Source organism: Labrus bergylta, chromosome 17 (assembly GCF_963930695.1).
Source record: "Labrus bergylta chromosome 17, fLabBer1.1, whole genome shotgun sequence".
Classification (NCBI taxonomy): domain Eukaryota; kingdom Metazoa; phylum Chordata; class Actinopteri; order Labriformes; family Labridae; genus Labrus; species Labrus bergylta.
Window position 1 is genome coordinate 20,927,388 of NC_089211.1, and position 21,734 is coordinate 20,949,121.

The 21,734-nt window shown below is 40.2% G+C and overlaps 1 protein-coding gene across 1 annotated transcript in view; it reads right to left on the reverse strand.

Moving 5' to 3' along the window:
• The window catches only part of LOC109987349 (astrotactin-2), a 309,847-nt gene that overhangs the window by 125,859 nt on the left and 162,254 nt on the right, over positions 1–21,734 (reverse strand). Inside the window, exons 8-9 of the mRNA XM_065965428.1 lie at positions 3,876–3,960; positions 2,407–2,481 (exon numbers count right to left, since the gene is read on the reverse strand). Coding sequence (XP_065821500.1) covers positions 2,407–2,481; positions 3,876–3,960 — 160 coding nt within the window. The remainder of the gene's footprint in view (positions 1–2,406; positions 2,482–3,875; positions 3,961–21,734) is intronic.

The following is a 21,734-nucleotide window of genomic DNA, read 5'->3' on the forward strand; positions in this document are numbered from 1 at the left end:
TCCCCATTGCATGCGAGTCACGTGTGGAGTAGGGTTATTGTAAACCACATACAGAATAAAAAAAATCCAGTAAAAGGAGTTTTGAATGACACAGGACCTTTTTAAAGCTTAAAAAAAAAGCGACTGCAGTAGTTTTAAACAGTATGTAATGGAAAAGGTCGCCCATCAATCAAAGCATTGGCGGATTTTGGAAGTACCCGAGCACATCTCTTTATGTAAGCTTGTATGTGTGTTTGTGATTCTCTTCAGATATATATATAGACAATCCTAACGTCATGTATGGGAGAGGAGAGAGCCAGGCAGACTTATTCGTCAATCCCTAGTGGTTTCCTCTCTGGCATGAACAAAAATAAATAAATCTAAAGCCTTTATAGCAATGGCTTTTATTATATTAATACAACTGCTGGTTACAGTTGTATTATCAGTGATGTATGACATTTAAACCCATTATTTGTTTGTGATTAATCAATCGTAATTAACCCTTCATTTTAACAGCTCTAGATCAAATGTCACATTCAGTCCATTTCACACTGATTTAGATAAGCGCTATATTTGGGATTTAAATTAATATTGGTTAACAAAAAAAAAAAAGTTAAGCATATTAATATTCAGAAAGCATGTCACAGTTTGGATATTCCTGTTCGTTGCACGCAGTCATACGACAAATGTGTTGAGAAAAAAGGCAATCACACATGGCAGTATTCACAACCCAATCTAGGTGGCGATAATGCTAGTAACTGTTTGCTAACAGCTACAAACAACAAACGGAGAAGCAGAAGAAGAAGCAGACACATGAAAACACAGCCAGAAGACCTACCCTGCTTCTTTAAATCAGTTGAGTGTGGAAACTTTGGTTTCACAGTGTAGTATGTCACTGGAAACACGTCAAACATGCTAATGAATGCTAGTCAACATCACCCAGATGTATCAATCCCTTAAGCAAGGCAAAATGAAACAGACTTTATGTTGCCCCCCCCCCCCCTTCTCCTGCTGCTATGTCAGAAAATGATCAAGCCTATCCTACTGTACTGCTCCACCTGCTTCTTCAACATGTTATCTGTTAAAAACGGGGCCAAACTCACACACATCACTACCACAGCTGCCAGAATAATTGGTCTCCCCACACCCAACCTAACAGAACTCGACAACAGGGCCATTACACGCATTGCAACCTCGATAGAACAGGACATCACACGTTCCACTTAACACCCACCTCACCCGACTTCCCTCTGGACGAGCACTGAGATGCAGAAGGGCCCGCCTCGGGAATGGCCTGATCTCTGCTGTCATAGCTGACCTGAACAAAATGCCTCGCTGAACGGGCCAGAGTGGGAACTTTTGATTGTTGTTTGACATTTTTTTACACAATGTGTTTTGTGTATGTACAGTCTTTGGTGGGTTTTGTCTGTTGGACAGATTTGTTGCTGTGAAAAGGAATTTCCCCATGTGGACAATAAAGTCTTAGGTCTTAAGTATTTATTTGACAATTTCAAGATGTTATTCAGATATATGTCCATTTCTTTTTAGTTTATATGTTTCATACACAATGGACTGTACCAACTATCACAGCTAGTTCTAATAAACACAAGATGGTACAAACTGTAACTTGCACTGCTGTCAGTCCAACATAAATTTAGAGAAACCTAAAAATATGCATCTGTTTTTTAGTAGCTTTTTTGTCCCTGTTGAATGAATCATATTGAACCCCGACCCCAACACTAAGGTACAGACTACACCGTGACCTCTGTGAACCAATGCACCCCTAATATTAAATACCTAAACCATATAGTGACAACTAACTCTTTTTATTATAAATGTTGGGAAGGGGTAAGGGGTTCAAAAAGGCCTCTGTCTTAAAGTGAAAGTAATGCATTAAGTCAGGCTGATGCAGCTTATTTAAGATGGAAAATAATAGGTTAAAACTGCTTTGAGGGTCCAGCTACAATATGAAATACAAATGTGTAAAAACATAAGGAAGTTTGTGGTTTAACAAAAAAATAGCAGTGTGTCACTGAATGGGTCCTATGAGCCTTACACTTCTTCAGAAATGTCAGACACAATGACCCCATCAACAACGAGAAGTGGAACAATAATGGCAGTAAAAGCATCTGAACTGAGACTCCCCCGCGGGCTATTTCTCTACATCAGCGCCCATGGGTAACACTTGAGCCCTGCACAAGTTGTGTTTGTGTGTCCATCCAGCTGTGTGTATGTGAGTCCTCTGAATTTGTGCTGTTCATCTGTATGCTCAGACACACACATTAACACACACACACACACACACACACACACACACACACACATACAAACATGCCAAGAACACCATGGTGATTTCAGTGTGCATCCCAAAGAGTCACAGATGGCCGGCAGAAGTCGTGCACTCAGGAGATGCAGCAGAGGACTCACCTGAATATCCTCTCTGGGGCCTGCGCTCCTGTAACTAGGTCATAGCCTTTCTCCAGGTTAGCGTATGGCCAAGGACTAGAGGACAGAGGGGGAAATAAAATCAGAGAGAAAATATATGAAAATTCCTCTTAAATCATTGCATTATGTACAACCTTTAAAAACACAATTACAACCATGTTTCCTAAAGAAATGGGACGTTGTGTGAAAGGTAAATGAAAACAGGATGCACTGATTTGCAAAAAACTGTAACCCCGTACACAGAGACAATATACTTAAAGTATAAACTGTGAAATTTCGTTGTTTTTTGAAAATGATGAGCACATCTTCATTTGATGCCGACGACACGTTTCAAAAAGCGATGGGACAGTAGCAGCAAAAGACTGGAAAGGTTGTGAAATTTTGGAAAAATCTAGGCTGTTCATAAAGCCACTTGAAACTGAAATCCAAGATCATTTGTGAAGGATAATCAAGATTGTCAACTTTGATATGATTGATTGAGGTTGTAGCTAGGGTCACAGTAGCTTTAAGCGTATTCTTAATACATCTTTTAATTTTGATAGGCTGGGGGTTTTGTTTTTTTCTTATTTAAAAGATATCTGATGATTTACTATAATGTGTATCTATGATTTTTCCAGTCATTTTCCATGCATTGCAGTTGCAAAGTTAAAATATTCTGCACAGATGATAAACTAAAACACTTTTAAAAAAGTCATGCAAGGTCATAGCTGACATCCCTTGATCAAACGATGTGTTTTTGTACAGCTAAGATTTCTCTCTTGTCAGCTGTAACTGCTACAAAACCAGTGAATGGAAATCGGATCTGAGACTGGCCTGAATCCAGCAGATAACAGGTGGAGTAGAATAACAATGTGGGACCTTTTAAATGTACCGGTGATTGGGAGAAGCAGCTAATTGTCAAACAAGGTCAGAGTCAGACAGAGGGCTCATTTGATTCACTTTTAAGTCTGTTTTATTGTTTTTTATTTTTTTTACCATTTGAGCTTCCTTTTTTTCCACGTTGTTCAGTGTTTTCTTCTTTTTTAATCTTTCCCTCTCTCTGTCTGTCTGTCCTTACTGTTCACTGTAACTTTCCCTCCTTATTTCCTTTAAGCCTACCTCCTCAAGTTAAGAGGCCACGCAGGTGAATTCGCATATTTGAGCCAATTAACTACAAACTGCTTATATTTGACAACACTGTTCTCCAATTTTTGGAAAGCATACAGGGAGTTATTAGATGGATTTTCTGCCATAGTTTCCCTTTATGTAATCGTTTTAATACTCTAAAAATCTACTTGGAGGAACTTGCTCCTGATAGCTAATCCATCAAAGCTAACAATTCACCTTTATTTCATTCAAAGTTAATATCCTGCGCTAATACAGTTGGGAGTTGGGACTTCCAAACCAGCTGTAAGGTCATTTAAGTACAAGCCACTTGTCAGATATGAGCACATCAAGCAGACAGGACTCACCCTTCGTTTCGACCCCAGTCGCTGCGAACACAGAGGTGTTTATGGACGGGATCGGGGGAATAACCCTCGTGACAGCTGCATTCTCCTGTCGACACAGACAACAAGGACAGGGGGGCACAGTGGTAGATATTTAGTTATCCTCTGTAGCTGAATAAATTAACATTTAAGCCACCCTGGTCCGCTCATTCATTAAGGGAATGAGCAGGCCATGATAAGCTGTTGCCATGATACCTAATTTTGCAACAAATTCCCTCCAGAAAACAAAGTTAAGAATGTTTACAAGGCCACCAGTGCCATTAGCTGGACTATTTCCTGGAATAGAAAAAAGAACATTAGTAGCAATCATCATCTCAGACTTCAGAAAATCCTTGTATCAGGGAATCAGTTGCATGCTTTGGATTTTTCTCCTAGAATTCAACAGGAACAAAAGCTCTCTTGGCATATTTAAGGACATTAAAGAGGACACATTATCCCCCTTTTCCCACCTTTTCAAACAGTCCCCTGTGGTCTAAATGAAACATCTGTGCTGTGCTTTGGTCAAAATATAACATGAATCAAGCACCAGAGGAGGTTTGTGACCCTGTATAAACCAGCTCTCTCAGAATGCTCCGTTTTGGTGTGTGTGTCTCTTTAAATGCCATGAAGCCCTCCTGAGTTTTCCCAGTAGACATCACTCCTTCACTAGCGAGAATAAAAATGGCAGACTTGCGTTTTGCTCTAGGCTGGGGGTGGAGTCCATGGGTGGAGATACCAGGGGAGAGGAGGGTTTTTTTTTTGTTTTTTTTTACCAGAATCCCACTGTGATGTCACAAGGAGAGCAAATTTGTCATTTGTCAATTTGAGCATTTTTCTCTATGTTGCAGACCACAACAAAAGGACTAGGTGGGTTTATTTCACATTTTGTGGCTTGGTAGACACAGGTTACCCAAATATGTGTTCAAAAACACTGTCAAAGTGGATTTTTCATAATATGTCCCCTTTAAGATGAGACGTCTGCATACATTTGTGTATATTTTAATGCTACAAAAGAGAGCTACCATAAGTCAGCACTTAAATAAGAAAACAGTGACTTTAATGTTTACTATTCTGCACACACTTGTACACTCTGAAATCTGTGACATGGAGTCCCCACGTTGGCCAAAAAGTGACAAAAAGTGAGTGGGCTCCTGTTTACTCCCAATGTCCCTGTAAGTATTAATCATCCTGTCTCAGGTATTTTTGTCCTTGAGGGTGTCGTGTTTGTGTACAAGATCTCCTCTCAGTTCTCCACAGCCGGCTGGACAGCTCCCGCTGCAGAACGAGTGCAGACATTCAGACAGCACAGCAGCTTTGTTTTGGAACAGGAGGCTTGCGCAGTCGTGCAGCTCAGGTCAGTTTTTTTTTTTCCAAATGCCTGACTACTGATGCTGCTGTGCTGTAATGTAACTTGTTTGTCAATGTCTAAAGATATGACAATGCTTTTCTTTTTGATTGTTAACCACGCCTAACAGGTAGTCATTTGTGTGTTGATTTTTTCTTCCTTGGAAAAGGAGTTTTAAGCAAAACTCTTACCCACTGCATCAACTAAAGCCGTTTTTTATTCATCTATGGGCCTATAGGTGACAATCCATGGAAAACCTTCTGTTAAAAAGTATAATATTAGAATAGGTTTGCTCCCATACAGCAGGAAAGCGCCTATATTTTTCTGTTTTGTTTCAGTTTTATGTTTTGTTTGAAAGCGTGCCTTGATTAAACAAGCAGGTTACCAAGCTCCGACATCATCACATGCATGGTCCAAATGCAGCACAGCAGAGCAGCTCTGGCATCTTTTGAGTTATTTTCACTTTAATGCATCTACAATTAGAAAGCAAGTTTGTTTTCATGCTGCCAATGACTTACTTGTATTTCTTCATGCACTGGACTGCTGCGTATTTAAGTCATTACATTATTACACTGTGTTTCCCTAAGTTGGTTTTATGACCTTTTACTTGGAGTAAAACAGATGCCTTGTTTCCCATAGAATGTCGCTGAACCTGGGTACATGTGTATATATTAATTAAGATCTTTTCTCTAACTTGTTTTAATGTGTGATCTGCACATCTTACTTCCCTTCCAATCTCTTATCCACACTCACACAGACACACATTCACGCACTTACAAACACTTGCTCACACACACAAAAAAAGCATGTCCTAGTGGGGACCTAAAAAAAATGACCCATTTTCCGTCCAGACCCCCGTCTGCCAGTGTGTAACGATGCTGAAGACCCCTCTTATATAGCTACGCGTACACACACACACCCCACATGCGCTCACACACACGCACCTTCTCACACACACACACACACACACACACACACACACAAACATGCACCTACACACGCGCTCACACAAACACACCCACATGCTCGCACCTTCACACACCTGCACCTCTCCTTTTCTTTTACACCGCAGCTTTTCCCGCCTCAGTCCTTAGCTTTGTTATCTGTCTCTTTTAGAAAATACTAATCAGCAGTACACTAGAGAAGCTCATATTACACAGATCGTGTTTTGAAAAGTTTCACTTGATATGCCATCATCACATTAGGGGGTCCGGCCTAATGATGATGACGCTCATGATGCTCATGATGCTCATGACGCTCATGACGCGTGTCACAACGATCACTACAGCTGCAGAAAAACGTAACACAACAACACGAGAGGCTGCAGTATCAAAATGATCGGTGCATTTATGGAATCGATGTACGGTCAGAGGACTTCTCTATTTTCCTTTTTAGACCACAAACACACACACACACATTTACACACAGGTTACTTACTCCCTCGCTCACGTGCAAACTGCGATCCTTTCCAAAGGGCCGGTCTTCATTTCAAAAGCTAATGTGTCATTCGAGCAATGTGTGTAACATGACCTCGTATTAAACACAAATTGCCTTTCCTATCATCACTTTCTTTTTCTGCTTAATCACATAAATTAGACATTTATTAGCATGCGACTGAATTATAACTATTGCACACACAAAAAATAGCTCCAAGCGCTGATATAAATCTCTACAGACACTATCTGCTGCCTTCTTAGATAAAACTACTGAATATTCATTTGTTTTTTTTGATGTGGGCATTTCTCTCTGTTTCACACAGACGGACTATCTTTATAGTGTCATGTATGGTAAATAAAATATTCAGACTACACTGCATGTGGAAAGCCTTTTAAATGGACAGGAGCACTTGTGGAATCTGAAGTCATTGATAGCTCTCCCGTCTTTTCTATCACAGCACTCCCAGAATAAATGATGCTGAAGGCTTTTCTTTTTGACCTACATGGAGGTATAACACTGGAAAAATGTGTAATGGCCACCCAGACAACACCATTCACATTTTATCACCTAGTGTTTAATAATTCACGGGTTGAGTTTAAAGCCATAAGACTTCCTCCCGGAGTGACACACCACCAGGATTCAGATTACACAGAAGCAACACACTTTTTTAATAAGTGGTTTATATCTGGTGCCTTTGCAGAAATTGAAACGATAGCTGTTTAAATTGCTTAAGTTTGAAATGTGGATTACAAAGTCATAAAAAAATCCACATTTGACAAAACTGCCATTATTCATTTATGATTTCTTCTCACATAACATGTCTTACATCATCCTTACTGACACATTTGTACATTGTCAGTTCTTGTCTTGTTTTAATTTTCTCTTTTTCTCTTATGTCACTTTTTCTTTTGTTGTATAATTGCACTTACAGAGAAAATGAATAGCATATGACTATAGGCTGACTATAGTATACTTATACTTGACTGTTGGTGTAGTACAGTAAACAAACAGTCTCACATGTTTAAGTAGAAAAAACTTTGTTAACCCATTCATCCTACCTGACCTCCTTCCCCTGTAGTTTTATAATTCCTTCTTCCCTGAGATGATTAAAAAGACATAAACATATATTGTTTTTAGGGCATTTGTGAAATGACTGATGTGTCATTTTTCTCAGGATGTCAGTCTGTTTTGTTTTCACGCTTGCAGGCACACCAACATGTATCCTTTTCATATTGGAAACACACAAACACACACACAAACACACCTCTGTTCCACACTGCCTCTCTTTACATACACACTTAACCTAGTTTTGTTGAACTCTCCCTGACTGCCAGAGGCTGCGCTTAATAAAAACTCATCCTGCACATGTGCAGTCAGGTCACACATACACACTTTCATTCTGGAGAGGTGATGAAAAAATTTATATAACCTTTTCATCTGGCTCTGTTTTGCCTTTCTGGACTGCCAGATGTTGGAAGTGGCATTTGCATTAGTAGTTCGCTAGCAGCTTTGCTAACAGTAGTGACCTGACTTTTCCCTGACTTTATGCAAAAGGAAAATAGATTTACATCGCAGACTTTGACTTGCTGGTGAAAATGCCTGACTGCACCTCTGATTAATTGGAGAGGAGAGATGAGAGCGGGCTGGATATAGAAACACCGCTGACAAGATAGAGCCTGCTGCGGAAAAAAAAAAAAAAAAAAAGGGTGAAGCTCAGTTTGTGCTTGGTTGAAGGAAAAACCTTTTACAGGAAAGTCTTTTTTTCTGAATTCATACACAACACATACAAAGCTAATCAATACTTTTATTACCAGTGTTTGTCGGTTCAATCAGGGGCCAGGAAAAACAATTCTGGAGTCAAGTGGCAGTTACAGAGCTGGATGCTACACTTTCATTCTGCTGTGTAATAATAATATGAAACATTCAATTCCAAAACATCTTTTTGTTTGTTGGACTTTAACCGGTTTACTCTGTGGGATGCTGACCAACTACAACTAATTATAACTTGTATTCATGTGGATTTTTCTTTTTTTTTTTCCAATATTTTATTTGTAGTTTTTATCTTTTGTGCATAATACAAATAATACAAGGACATACAGGAACTCAAACAAACAAACAAACAAACAAACATGGATCAGACATGTACATTAGAAAATTAGGTGAAAAAATACAAGTGAAAAGTAAACAGAAATTTCTTGCATAGCTGCCAGTCACTCAGTAAACCCAAATACGCTGCGTATTAAGTCTCTTAAGAAGAGGTCCGTGGTGGTAACAAGGTGAGTTTTCAACCCACATCAGCTTTGTCCAAATGGGCAAGAAATGGGTCCCAGATTGCCAAGAATTACTTAATCGAACTGGTCCTCAGGAACCTGAGTTTTTCCATTCGTATGGCTGACATCATTTCAGAGATCCATTTTTGAAAAGAAGGTGGGGAAGACGACTTCCATTCTGTCAGAATGAGTCTCTTAGCGATAATCATCCCCAGTGCTAGGGAGCATTGCAGGCGTGAGGGAAGACTTTCAGTTAACTGTGAGCAGCCAAAGATTGCAACTTCAGCATCTGGATAAAAGACTTTATTATAGGCCTTAGAGTACCAGTCAAATATTTTAGACCAAAATCCAGTGAGCAAAGGACAGGACCAGAAGGCATGAGTCAATGTGTCCTCTGAAACAGAAGAATAGAATCGATGCACACTGTGTTTAGAATAGTGAAGTCGGTGGACCACCTTAAATTGAATCAGCTGGTGTCTACTGTTCACAGAGCAAGAATGTATCATAGACAGACTCTTATCCCACAAAACCTCTGACAGAGCAATGCCCAATTCCTCTGTCATGTGTATTTTTTTGAACAAGGCGATGTCACATCAGCAGCTGTCAGGGCGCTGCTCTTTGCAATCAGTCATTTTGTAAATCTGGCATTTTAGAAAAAAAAAAGTCTACAGGAATTAGTCTGAACAGAAGGGGGACCAAATGCATCCTAAAGAAAACATAAGCTTGACGATCTGTCTTGATTCCAGGCTTCATTTAGAAGTAAAGACTGTCCACATCATTCCATTAAAAAACACAAAGACTGGAAAAAGTATTTCGATGGCAGTAAGGACACACATGGATTCTGCGTGGATGATTGATTTAGATAAATAGCTTAAACATAAGTGCACAATATTGTCAACCATATGTGTGTAGGCCTGGAGGGCTGCAGAGGGAGACGTTCACTAAATCTGCAGCAGCCTGCAAGCGCAGTCTGCCTTTAATCTGAGACGCACCTTTGCAAGTAAATCTGTAAATCAGCTCCCTTCATGCAAATCGGTTTAAAGGAGGATTAGGCAATTAACAGGAAGAGATGTTTCTCATTGATTACAAATTCAACTGGATTAACTCCCCTTTAGAGAAATGTAAAGAACTGTTTTGTGTCGCTTTGAATGTCCCTAAAGACTGTTTCAGTGAAGTATCGGCATAATGAAAGGGGGTTTTGTTTCTTGAGAGGAGAATGTTTGACTGATTCTTTATGACAGCAAACAAAAGGTGAGTGTACTAGAAAAAACAGAGTATAAAGAGGAGGAGGAGTTGCTCTCAAATAGATGATAAAAAAAGGAGCTTCATAAAAAGATAATAGTGGTTGTAAAAATCCCACACAAGGACGAGGAATGGGTGAAGTAAGGGCAGTGATTATGTCATTAAACTTAAAGTTCACAGAGCTCATTTAAAGCACTATGGCAACCGCTCTGTTTTCACATTTAAAGCAGGCATTTGGCTGGATGTGACTTTGGATCCAGAAGACATTAGTCATATCGCTCCATCCATCTGCTGTTTTTATGAGTCTGGATCGGTTTCTGATGTGGAGGCTCATTGTCTAATTTATTTTTCACGAGCTATATTTTGCTTTCATCTGTGCGATCTATCATTCTATTTATAAATCATCTTAAGAGATCATTAAACGACTCCAACGGCATTAATTATGCACGCTTTTTTAACTTCCTATTTTTGGATCTAACTACTTCATTGACATGACTTGACTCGCGGCATCACAACATTTCGTTCCGTCTTGCTAATCTTGGACCAATCCCAGCAATCACGGTCGGTTCGCGAGCTATTCTTATCACCTCTTGATGCCCCTTAGTAAGTCACATGTTTGTTTTGAGGCAGATTGCGAGCACAAATTGAATGTTTTCATCAGGGGAAATGAAAGTCGATCAGAGTTCCCAGTGCTCAGATTAAGTATGGTACAATGATGTCATACTAAATGTGCCGTATCCTTAATGGTAGTGATTTATAAAGCCAGAGCGACTACAGAAGGCAACAACAATGAAGTCAAGCTTAAACACTGCAAGAGGGTGATGAGGCGGGGACTTCAGAGGAGTTCGTTTGGACAAACAATGTTGTCTTTGAGGACTTAATTATATGATGATAGAGGGCAGTGAGAATACACCCTCTTCATGGAGGATACAATCAAATATGTCTCTCATTTTTGGCGGAGAAAAGGCTGCAGTGATGTTCATACACTTCACTGGTAATGTCCTACCTGATATCACCATTGAAATATCCAGATGGATTCTATGCTTGCTCAATTTTCGACTTAAAGTACCAATGGTACAAAGGTAAACAACTGTTAGTTTTTACTGCCCCGGTTTGAAATCTCTGATTGAAATCTTGTCCAAGAGCTTTCTTCTTGTTTTGGCCCTCCTTACAGTTTGGGTTTGTTGACATCAGCTAACTAGTTTGTAGAACTCTCACATTTTTAGACAGTCATGTCTGAAACACTGGCTTGCTGTTTTTTTCTTAAACGTTTCATCTTTATCTTTGTAGACTGATAATGAGACTCTAACAAGTCTCACATGTAGATGTCTGTCTGTGAGTCAGAGTCTGTCATTAACAGCTGGATGTTTCACAGAATCGACTCATTTGTTGACATTCAACATTTGAGGGTACTTTTTTATTTCTGGCTTTTGAATGGATGGGAAACTTGGATGCTGAAGAGTAAAAAACATGTCAGTATCTTTCATTTTCAACTAAATGGAAAATGAATAAGACAGCTTGACTTTCTCTTAATTGGCCAATAGAGAAAAATCAAAAGAAGAAAGAGAAGGTACGACAAGAACTTCCTAGAAGGCAAAATCAACACTTTCTATCACTACCTGTTTGGTTCTACTTGTACTGATGCATCAGTTCATTGGTGTGCACATAGTGAAAAACTTGTTTGTACTCACCAGGATGAAAACTTCTGAATAATGTAATTTGGCATCATGCTGTTATTATCTTTTTCACATATGTATTGTGTTTTTCATCTTGTGCAATAAGGGTGATGTGCAACATATGTTGTTTGTGGATTTCATTGGTTTGCTCCACTCTGTTTACATGTGCATTGCAGTTTTATTGTAGTATCGTATCTTATCCTTAGGCAAAAAACAAAACAAACAACAAACAAACAAAACATCTAATCCACTAACATTGTGCACACTTGCAACAAGCTACACAAGTTTGAATGATTGAACAGACTTGTATGATGTATATATGGTGTGTTGATCTGTGACAGGGAAAAAAACAAAATACTTTCTTCAACTAAAATGAAAGTAATTACCTTTGTGCCTGTTCCCCTTTTAATTAGGTAGTGTTAGCAGCCTGTAAATTCACACTTTTAATTACACCAATAACTGTTTGTTTCTGTAAAAAATGAAAAGCCCAATTATTTTTTTCCAAAACTAATTTCCTCAAGTAATCAAGAGCTAGGTGAGGGGGATGTTTTGGGGAGGTGGGTGTGAATCAGAATATTGGTTTCACAAAGCAGCGTGGAGCTCAAAGGAGGGGGTTGCCTTCCGATGTGGGACCAACCTAGAAAGGGTACCGACTCACTGCTGCCTACTCTGAAGAAATCAACCTGGAAGTCTGTATATTTAATCCCATCAGCACATCTGTGGGTGGATATTTCTTAGTATAGGTGTGTAGCCATTTCCTCCACTTGTTTTTGTAACCTTGCTTTAGCCTCACTGAGAGTTTCAAGGTGGTTCAGGGCAAGATCAAATCCAGAAAGTTTTAATCTTAAATCAATATCCATAGGGGAATACCTTCTTTGGGTTGAGTCTGTGTTTTGTTGCATTTTATTTTTGCCCAACCCAAAGCCAGGGTGAAGGCAGGGTAAAGTTGACAATTGAAAAAGCTCTGGGGAAAACATGTTTTCTTCAAATGACTATGTCGAGGTTCATCCCTGTTTTCCAGGGTCTTTTTCTTCCCAAGATAAGGTAAGATATACCTTAATGTACCCCTAGGGAAATTTATTCTGGCTCTGCAGCTCCACAGAAGATACAATCACACACACTGCATAGTAAAAGAAAATCATCCACATCCAAACAACGCCAAGCTTCCATGGAACAGTTTGCACGTTCACATTTACACCTTCTGACAAAAGCAATATATTACAAAACCCCCACAGTCAACATCCTACATTTCATTACAAACCCCATGGCCGGACTCCCACGTTACCTGTTAGTGTTGAGAATCTTAATGGTCACAAGCAGCAAAGAATGTTTTATGGTGTTTCAGCCTGCTCTGGGGGACCCTGAATCTTCTGTTAGAAGGTTGGATCAGACGCTATGTTCTGTGCTGGCCTGATAACAGACTGCCCATAGATTGTTTGGAGGAGTTGTAGGTGTATTTTTTAACCATCATACTTTTCATAGCAGTCGCAGACTAGCAATATGCTTTTAGTTTTTACAGACAAGTCTCCATACAATGATGTTTTCCCATATCTCTAAAAAAAAGACTCTGTAAGACTGAATGGTTAGATAGCCACATGAACTTTTGGTGAACTCCAAACAGCAACAGTCTGGGCAAATTCTTTCAATAGAGGTCCTCCAGCTCAGTGTATTGCCAATATCAGGTACTTGTGAGAGTAGACCTGGATATCTATTCAGTCTTCTTCACATTCCACACACAATGATTTGTGTCCATAGACACCCTGATGTCAACTATTGTATTATGAAGAGGCGTTATGAAGCCCAACGATAGCAGTCGCCATATTGGAAAGGCTGTCTCAAACTTAATCAATCAATCTAGACACAGACAAAGAGAGCTGACTTATCGGTTAACTCAGCCACTTCCTATATGGAAATGTATGAATAACTAACTTTACAAATCAAAATGGATGAAATATTTAAAAATCATCTGCCGTGTTTACCTATAAAAAAAAAAGATCTACTGGTACCAATCAGTTTTTTTTTAACCAGGCAGTAAGTATATGTCCAATATGGTTGTTTTTGCCCTTAATATTAAATCATTTTCTCTAAGCGAGTGTGCCTGAAGATAACCTGGTGGCTTTCCTCCCTTAAGTTTAATTATAAACTTTCAAAATTGACTTTTACTTGGAGTTTAACTCCTTGCCACCATACACCAGATATAGTCATGTTTTGTGTGTATATATGTTTATTTCTGCTTTTGAAGCCAGCCTCAGTTTGACATTCAAGGAACTGCAGGCTTTTGATCTTCTGCTTCTGGCTTCTGGCATTGTAACATTCCGGAGCGTACCACTTGTTTGTGCCTCAACAGTACAGAAATATCTCTTTGTCAATGTCTAGACTAATGAACTGTTTTCACTAAGCATTACGGCTAGGTAGGCTGGGTCACATGAGAACATAATGACAGTCTCCAGGGTGGATTCTTGTAATTCATTCATATACAGTCCATATACTGTAGGTCTAAGCTGGCACAACCACGAGCAATTGGAGATTAATGTGGGCTTTGAGAGAGCATGCTGGCCTTTGCATCCTGCCTATGATTGATTTGAATGAAACAAATACCATCTGTTAACATGGAGGAGGCGGAGCTTATGTCCTATACTGCAGCTGGTCAGTAGGAGGAGCTCCAAATGTTTTGGCTTCATTTTTACGGAGCCGTCATGTCATCCTTCTTTTCATACAGTCTTTGGTTTCACACAACCTGACACTGCACACGGGAATAGAGTGCTATCCTCTGTAAACACCTACATTAGATAGCCGTCTAAATTTGTTCCTATTATGTCACCTTTGTGTCCCCATTCTCCTCCTCTATTCCTTCTCTCCCTCTCTCTCTCTCTCTCTCTCTTTAAGCATTCTTCTGTTCTGAAATAACAGCCAGAAACTGTACAGCAGTTCAAGTGGCAATCACTTGAGGCCGCAAATCATTTCTCTTCACTCCCCCACCTGTATCAACAACCTCATGTTGCAAAATGACGAGTTCCATCATAATGATTTCTCGTATCTTGCTGTGGCCGCGTGGCTGATTTTCACATTTCAAGGTTCATGGTGTGAGGACAGAAAAGAATTATTGTTGTCCTGATGCAAATTCACGCTTGTTATAACATATCCAGGAGAAGCCATCCCGTTAAAAGACCTTGGGCAAGATTCAACGTAGTCGTAGGAGTATGTGTGTATTATGTATGTGATGTACAGAGAGGGATAAAATAGGGCTATATGTTAACACTCCAGCAGTTTCAGATTCAATTATAAGGGTTTGGAGGAGTCAGGGAGACAGCATTTCAAATGGGGAAAACAAAAGCAGCTAAGGAGGTTCACAGGTCTTTATGAGGTTCGTTATGACGATAGATAAAAGGTGCTGGCAGGAAGGTAGTGATAATAAGCTATTCTCCTTAGTATGCTTAATAACCATGGGTGTCGAAAGCATAAAACACTAGATGGCACAATTTAATGGAGGGTCTGGGGGCCCAACCCCAGAACATTTTTTACAGAGGGGATGAATTTTCTGCACTCGAATGCATTTTAACATGATTTGATACTTATTTCTAGCTGTAGTATGAGACACATTTGATCGTTTTATTCAGATTAAAGTGGTTTCCCAATGTCAGGTCCATAGACTGTAAATATTAATGAGTGAAGCCTGAGTGATGTCACCCATCTGTTAAGGCAGGGGGCTTCAGAAGCCCATCGATGGTGGTCAGCATGCTGGAAATGCTCAACGAAATTCCCATCAACCTAACCACAGGCCCGCCAGTCAATCAGGTCAGCTACGTGCCAAACTAGGCATAAATGAATCATCATGTTACCTTGACTATATTATTGGTCAAAATGTTTTCTAAAACCATTAAACTCGTAATTGCCAGTTATAAAGTAATGGTGATCTTACATTATATAAAAAAAGCACTACATACTGCATTGTATTTTTTAACCTTCTTTTTGTATTTGCATGGACATTGTATTACATTTTCAGCATCAGGCTGTTGTTCTGTTAACATAAGACAAAGTACAGCTATAGTCAGCTATATCACACACAGATATCAGGTAATATATACCGCTACATAATGCTACGAGTTCACTAGTCTCATTACAAGTAGGCAAGTCAGAGAGTGATAGTGAAATCAGGGACGACACATCATCGACACACATTAAATAGTCACCGACAATTAGCCTCAAGCTATTAACATCAAGGTAGGTTGGACATGGATGCCACCATTTGTTACTGTTGGGTACAAATAAAACATGTTCTAGGGAAGCGTGTAATACAATGACCCTGAGATCATATAAATTTGAAGCAGCAGTGCGGAAAAAAAGGTGTGAATATAAGGCTATATATTTGTTTTTCTTTTGCTGCTTGCTGCCATGAGGAATATTCTGATGGGGTATCTGATGTATTGTTCAGTCATGCTTTATTGTGTTCTGTTTACTTCTAGTTGTTTTTTGTTCACACATGGCAGCCCCTTGTGAGTAGACTTTGCGGATTGTGTTGATTATGCAAAAGTGACTCTTAAACCTTTAGTATCCTAAATAATCTTACAAGTTCACGATGACAATTATTGCAGTGGATGTACAGTATTAAACCAAAGCACAAAGGTCGATGACACTGCTGTATGATTACCGTGTGAACACAAAGAATTCAAGCATATCTCACTATTTAACAGGGGATACACTGTTTTTGTTGGTTTGTTTGTAGTAGTCACCATTTTGACAAACTCTGTGTCGTTTTCACGGTCAAACATTGAGAGAAAACTGTTGGTATATTGTGGGAGTCTTAAACCAGAAAAATAAATGAAAAAACATTGATATTGGATTCAGAAATTGGCTAAAGTGCGTCCTTAGTGTGTACCCATTCCCACAATAACCGAGTGAAAATGTGTAATTTCCCTGAGGATTAAAGTGTATAAAATCAAAACAATTATTATTTTGGCTGATGCAGGCTAATGAAAACAACAGCTTAGCGTTGCATTGCTGCCCTTCTTTTGAAATGTTGAATTTCATTTGATTTCTCACATTCGATGCTCAAAACAATAAACTCACAGTTTTTTTTTAACTGACTTATCATATCATAATCTGATCATCATGTCGTTTTACCATCGCAGATGTGATGTGCACATGTGCAATAGTCACATCGCAGGCTGGGTGATGTCAATCATGTTGCCTGAAGCACGCCATGCTGCCACTTCTCTGTTTCTTTTTTGTTTGTTTGTTCTAATTTTTCCATGACTTATTTACAACACAAGTCTGTCTATCACCATCAGTTAGTCAGAGAATGAGGAGTCTGTGTGTCTCTGCATGTAAAATATAGACATACAGAAGGCGCTACTGCCGTCACATGCCCTAGCATGACGCTCATTTATGCGAGGTGGATAATCAGACTATTTCCTCAATCATCAGCATTGGCTCGTTAATGCTGTGGCTACATGTACTGTACACATAAACGGTTAAGGAATGTATTTTATCTTTTATGCTCAACATGGTACTACATCCTCGTTTTCATGTTCATTCTATATATTTTCATGTGAAGCACTTTCCAGCACACCTTAACCTGAATTTCTTGTAAATACATTTTGTTCAGTTCAAAGTTATTTTCATTATGAATATTTATCATGGCAGTTATACTTAAGCAGCACCTGAGATGAATGTGACAGGTGTGATATGTCGGATGTGTCTGTCTTTGTTTTTCTTCTTGTTTTTTATATGTTTCTTCCCGTGCTATGTTATCCTATTTGTATACCTGTGTACCAGCTGTGCAAAGCAAACACATTTCCCCCTGGGGGACAATAAGAGAGCTCCTGAGCTCTCACATCTAGTAGGTTCCTTGAGATTGTTGTTCTTTGTAAGTGTGTTAGATGCCTAGGAGGCCTTGTCCCAGCAGGAGAATCAAGACTCTCGAGCAGACGGAGCTCCCCCAACCTACAGAGAGGTGATCTGGCACGACTATGACCTGACATCGCTGACGCCCAGACACCACCATCGGACTGTGTCATCCCAACCACCACACCGCCTGACGCCCAGACACCACCATCGGACTGTGTCGTCCCAACCACCACACCGCCTGACGCCCAGACACCACCATCGGACTGTGTCGTCCCAACCACCACACCGCCTGACACCCAGACACCACCATCAGACTGTGTCGTCCCAACCACCGCCTGACGCCCAGACACCACCATCGGACTGTGTCGTCCCAACCACCACACCACCTGATGCCCAGACACCACCATCGGACTGTGTCGTCCCAACCACCACACCGCCTGACGCCCAGACACCACCATCTGACTGTGTCGTCCCAACCACCACACCGCCTGACGCCCAGACACCACCATCGGACTGTGTCGTCCCAACCACCACACCGCCTGATGCCCAGCCACCACCATCGGACTGTGTCGTCCCAACCACCACACCGCCTGACGCCCAGACACCATCAGACTGTGTCGTCCCAACCACCACACCGCCTGATGCCCAGACACCACCATCAGACTGTGTCGTCCCAACCACCGCCTGACGCCCAGACACCACCATCGGACTGTGTCGTCCCCACAACCACTGCCTGACACCCAGACACCACCATCGGACTGTGTCGTCCCAACCACCGCCTGACGCCCAGACACCACCATCAGACTGTGTCGTCCCCACAACCACTCTCGTCCTCATTCATCCACGACATGCTACATCCTCCACCTAAGCGACAAGGAAGTGTGGACAAAGGAGAAATCCTTCCTGCATATTATCCCATATGCTCTTTTGTAAAACATCTCAAGATAACACTTGTTAAGATTTGGCGCTATACAAATAATGATTGTTTGATTGAATAAAGTATTGCACGGCTTTTTAGTTTTCATTTCCAACAACACTTTATAGAGCAGTTTTTCCTATATTATCAGAAGGTTAATTAACCCCTTTAATGCTGTTTAGTTGTTCCCAGAAAAAACATAATGGTCAGAGGATTCATGCAGCTGAACTTTTCTTTTCCATGTGATGTGATTTACTCTTTAACCAGTGTTCACCCTATTGTTGAAACTGCAATAAATGTGCCGGGATAAAAGAGTTCATCTCAGGTAGCCTGCCTTCAGAAACAGCACAGTTGCGTGCGAGTGTGTATGTATGTGTGTGTGAATCATTGTTGAGTGCTATTGTGCAGGTGCTACAATACAGGCTAGAGGATGGTGATGAAAATAGAAAGCTCTTTTGAAGAATTTTAATTTCTGCTGCTGGATGGATGAGGTTGCCCCGAGGAGATACAACATACTTTGGGGGCAATTACTCATCAAACAATATTTTCTGTCGGAGAGTACAGATGACAAGAGGAAATAAATGGAGGGAGACAAGGAAACAGAGGTAATGATAACGTGAGAACAGCGAGTAAATTGGTCCGAAATTGAATTCGACCATTACTGATCTAACAGTTTTTAAATGCAAAGTGACTGATGTATGCGTATTTGTTTGCGTGTGTTCAAAATCCGCCAACCCATACATGCACGCTCCATCTTTGGCATCTTTATGTGGAGCGAGTGAGTAAAGTGTCTGCAGCTCTTAATACATTATGCATCAGCCCTCAACATGCCCTTGACCGGGGTGACATAAATTTCACATACATTACAGATGTAATCCATTCTAATGAGCTTAGACTTTATCTAGCTTGGCACGGAATACACAGGAGAGTTGCACCACTCAGGAGAAGATAAATACCATCATGCCACTCACTGCGCTTTTTGTTGTGTTGCAGTGGTTTAAATGTCAGCACAAATAGGCTCAAAATTGTACGAGCTGTTTGTGTATATTCCGGTGGAAGATGTGACTATTTACCTGGAAAAGGCTACAGGTGCGGGGGGGGGGGGGGGGGGGCTTCTGCTTCTGCACCTTAACAATGTTGTTTACTAGCCTGGTGCATTAAGGTTTCGGTCCAGCGATAGAGGTCTGGAAGATTGCTTCAACAATTGAAGAATAAAAGAAAACATACTCCAACCTAGAGCTCCGCTTAGCTACTTTGGTTCAAGTGTATCTTTTCTCACAAAGCACCAAGGTCCCCTACAAAACAAAAAAACCTACACATTCATTTTTCCTAACTTGGTTGGTTGTTGTAATACCCTCGTGATTAAAGTATCTTATGGATAGAAAGTCCACATTTTTTGTTGTTGGTACCTCTTTGGAAAATACATCATATGGTTCATATAAGCATTTTTTCCCCACTGGTTCCCACAAATGTTCCTTTATAAATCCATTATAAATGGCTCCATCGGCTAGGCATGAATGTCCTTTATTCACTGATTGAGGTCATACAACTTTGTTATAAAGAGGCATGACCCGAAATGCACAGTTGAAAACAAGCTGTTTTTATGGATGAAATTCAGTGACAGAAACATGACAGAAAGTTCTCCCATGTCTGTCAATGCACAAGGATTTTAAAGAAGAGAATGTTCATTGTATTCTGCATTTATCTTAAAGGAAGAATTTTTGACTTTTTGATCCAGTAGATGTCGCCCTTGAGAACCAGCAGAAATACCCAAATAAGCTGCAGTTTGGCGACACCAGAATGTAGATATACAGACATTTAGCTCATTCCTCGGGCCTGACAACAGTCACAGCTGATAGGGTTGGCCGTGACTACACCAAACAAGGTCACTTTGTGTCTCCCCTCATATCCTGATTGTTTGGCAGACTTAGTGTTTGCTCTCCATTATCTTAAACGTCACATTAATATTGTATCAAATCAGAAACTTAAGGTAGAGTAGGTAGGGTAACATGCCCCTGACTAGCAACATCTTAAGGATAAATATGGTGCCTATGGGACGGTCCGACAGAACTGGCTTGGCAAGACACTGTGTGCTGTTAATGTCATTTCTCCACCGGAGTCATATATAAACTTCAACTTAAGCCATCTGAGTCTCCTCAATCTTTCTTGTGTGAAGTCCATTTCTACAAATTTTCTCAACATCCGCCATACTGAAGCCTCTCCTCCGGGGACAGACATTCAACCCCCCTCCACTCGCGTTAGCACGGAGGAGTTTAGCGCAAGCGGCTAGCAAAATTGTCTTTGGCTTTAGCTGCAATTGCCTGTGGCCTGCATTGTTGTGTTAGCGGGCTAATGTTAGCACACTTTAGATAGCGTGTAGCTTCAAATTGCATATAAATTGACACGGAATGGCCTTGATCTAAAAATGCTTACATGGCATCCAAATAAGCAGGGAGTATGTTATTCTTCTTTTTTTTTATTAAAACAGCTTTATACACAAGGAGAGGAGTCTGCAATCCAGTTTTATGTTAACATGGCTCCAACAACAACACAGCTGGCCGTACTCCCGATTCTCATTCATTGCCAACAGTGATGACTCAGAGAGACATTTACAGAGGCTATACTTCATTTCTGCTATATCTATATGTAAAATGCCCAAATTCTTCCTTTTAGTGCAATTTGTGGTTTTGTGTGTTGCCTTTTAAAAGATGCATTTTTTTATCAAGTAAATTAAATATGATATTGTATTTCTATCTGTTTTATTTCCTCATTCAAGTGCAGCAACATTCTACTGAGACCTAGGGAGTAGATGTTTGGTTGACTTCATCTATGATAGTTAAGGTAATGTTATGGAATTTAGGGGTTAGCCATCTTGCTATTTATTGACAGCTTCTTGTGGTACCGCTGCTGCTGCCTTCTAACTGGACCAGTGGCTCTGCCAAAGGCTTAAATTAAACCTAATTTAATAGTGTTTTCATTTTAATAGAGGAGAAAGGATTGGCTGAAACTTCTCTGGTTCTCTGATGATAAGCTACAATATGCCAATCGTGAATGAATCCAAATGTTTATTGGTTTGAAAATCACTTTCTGCATCCTTTTAACCCCAATTTA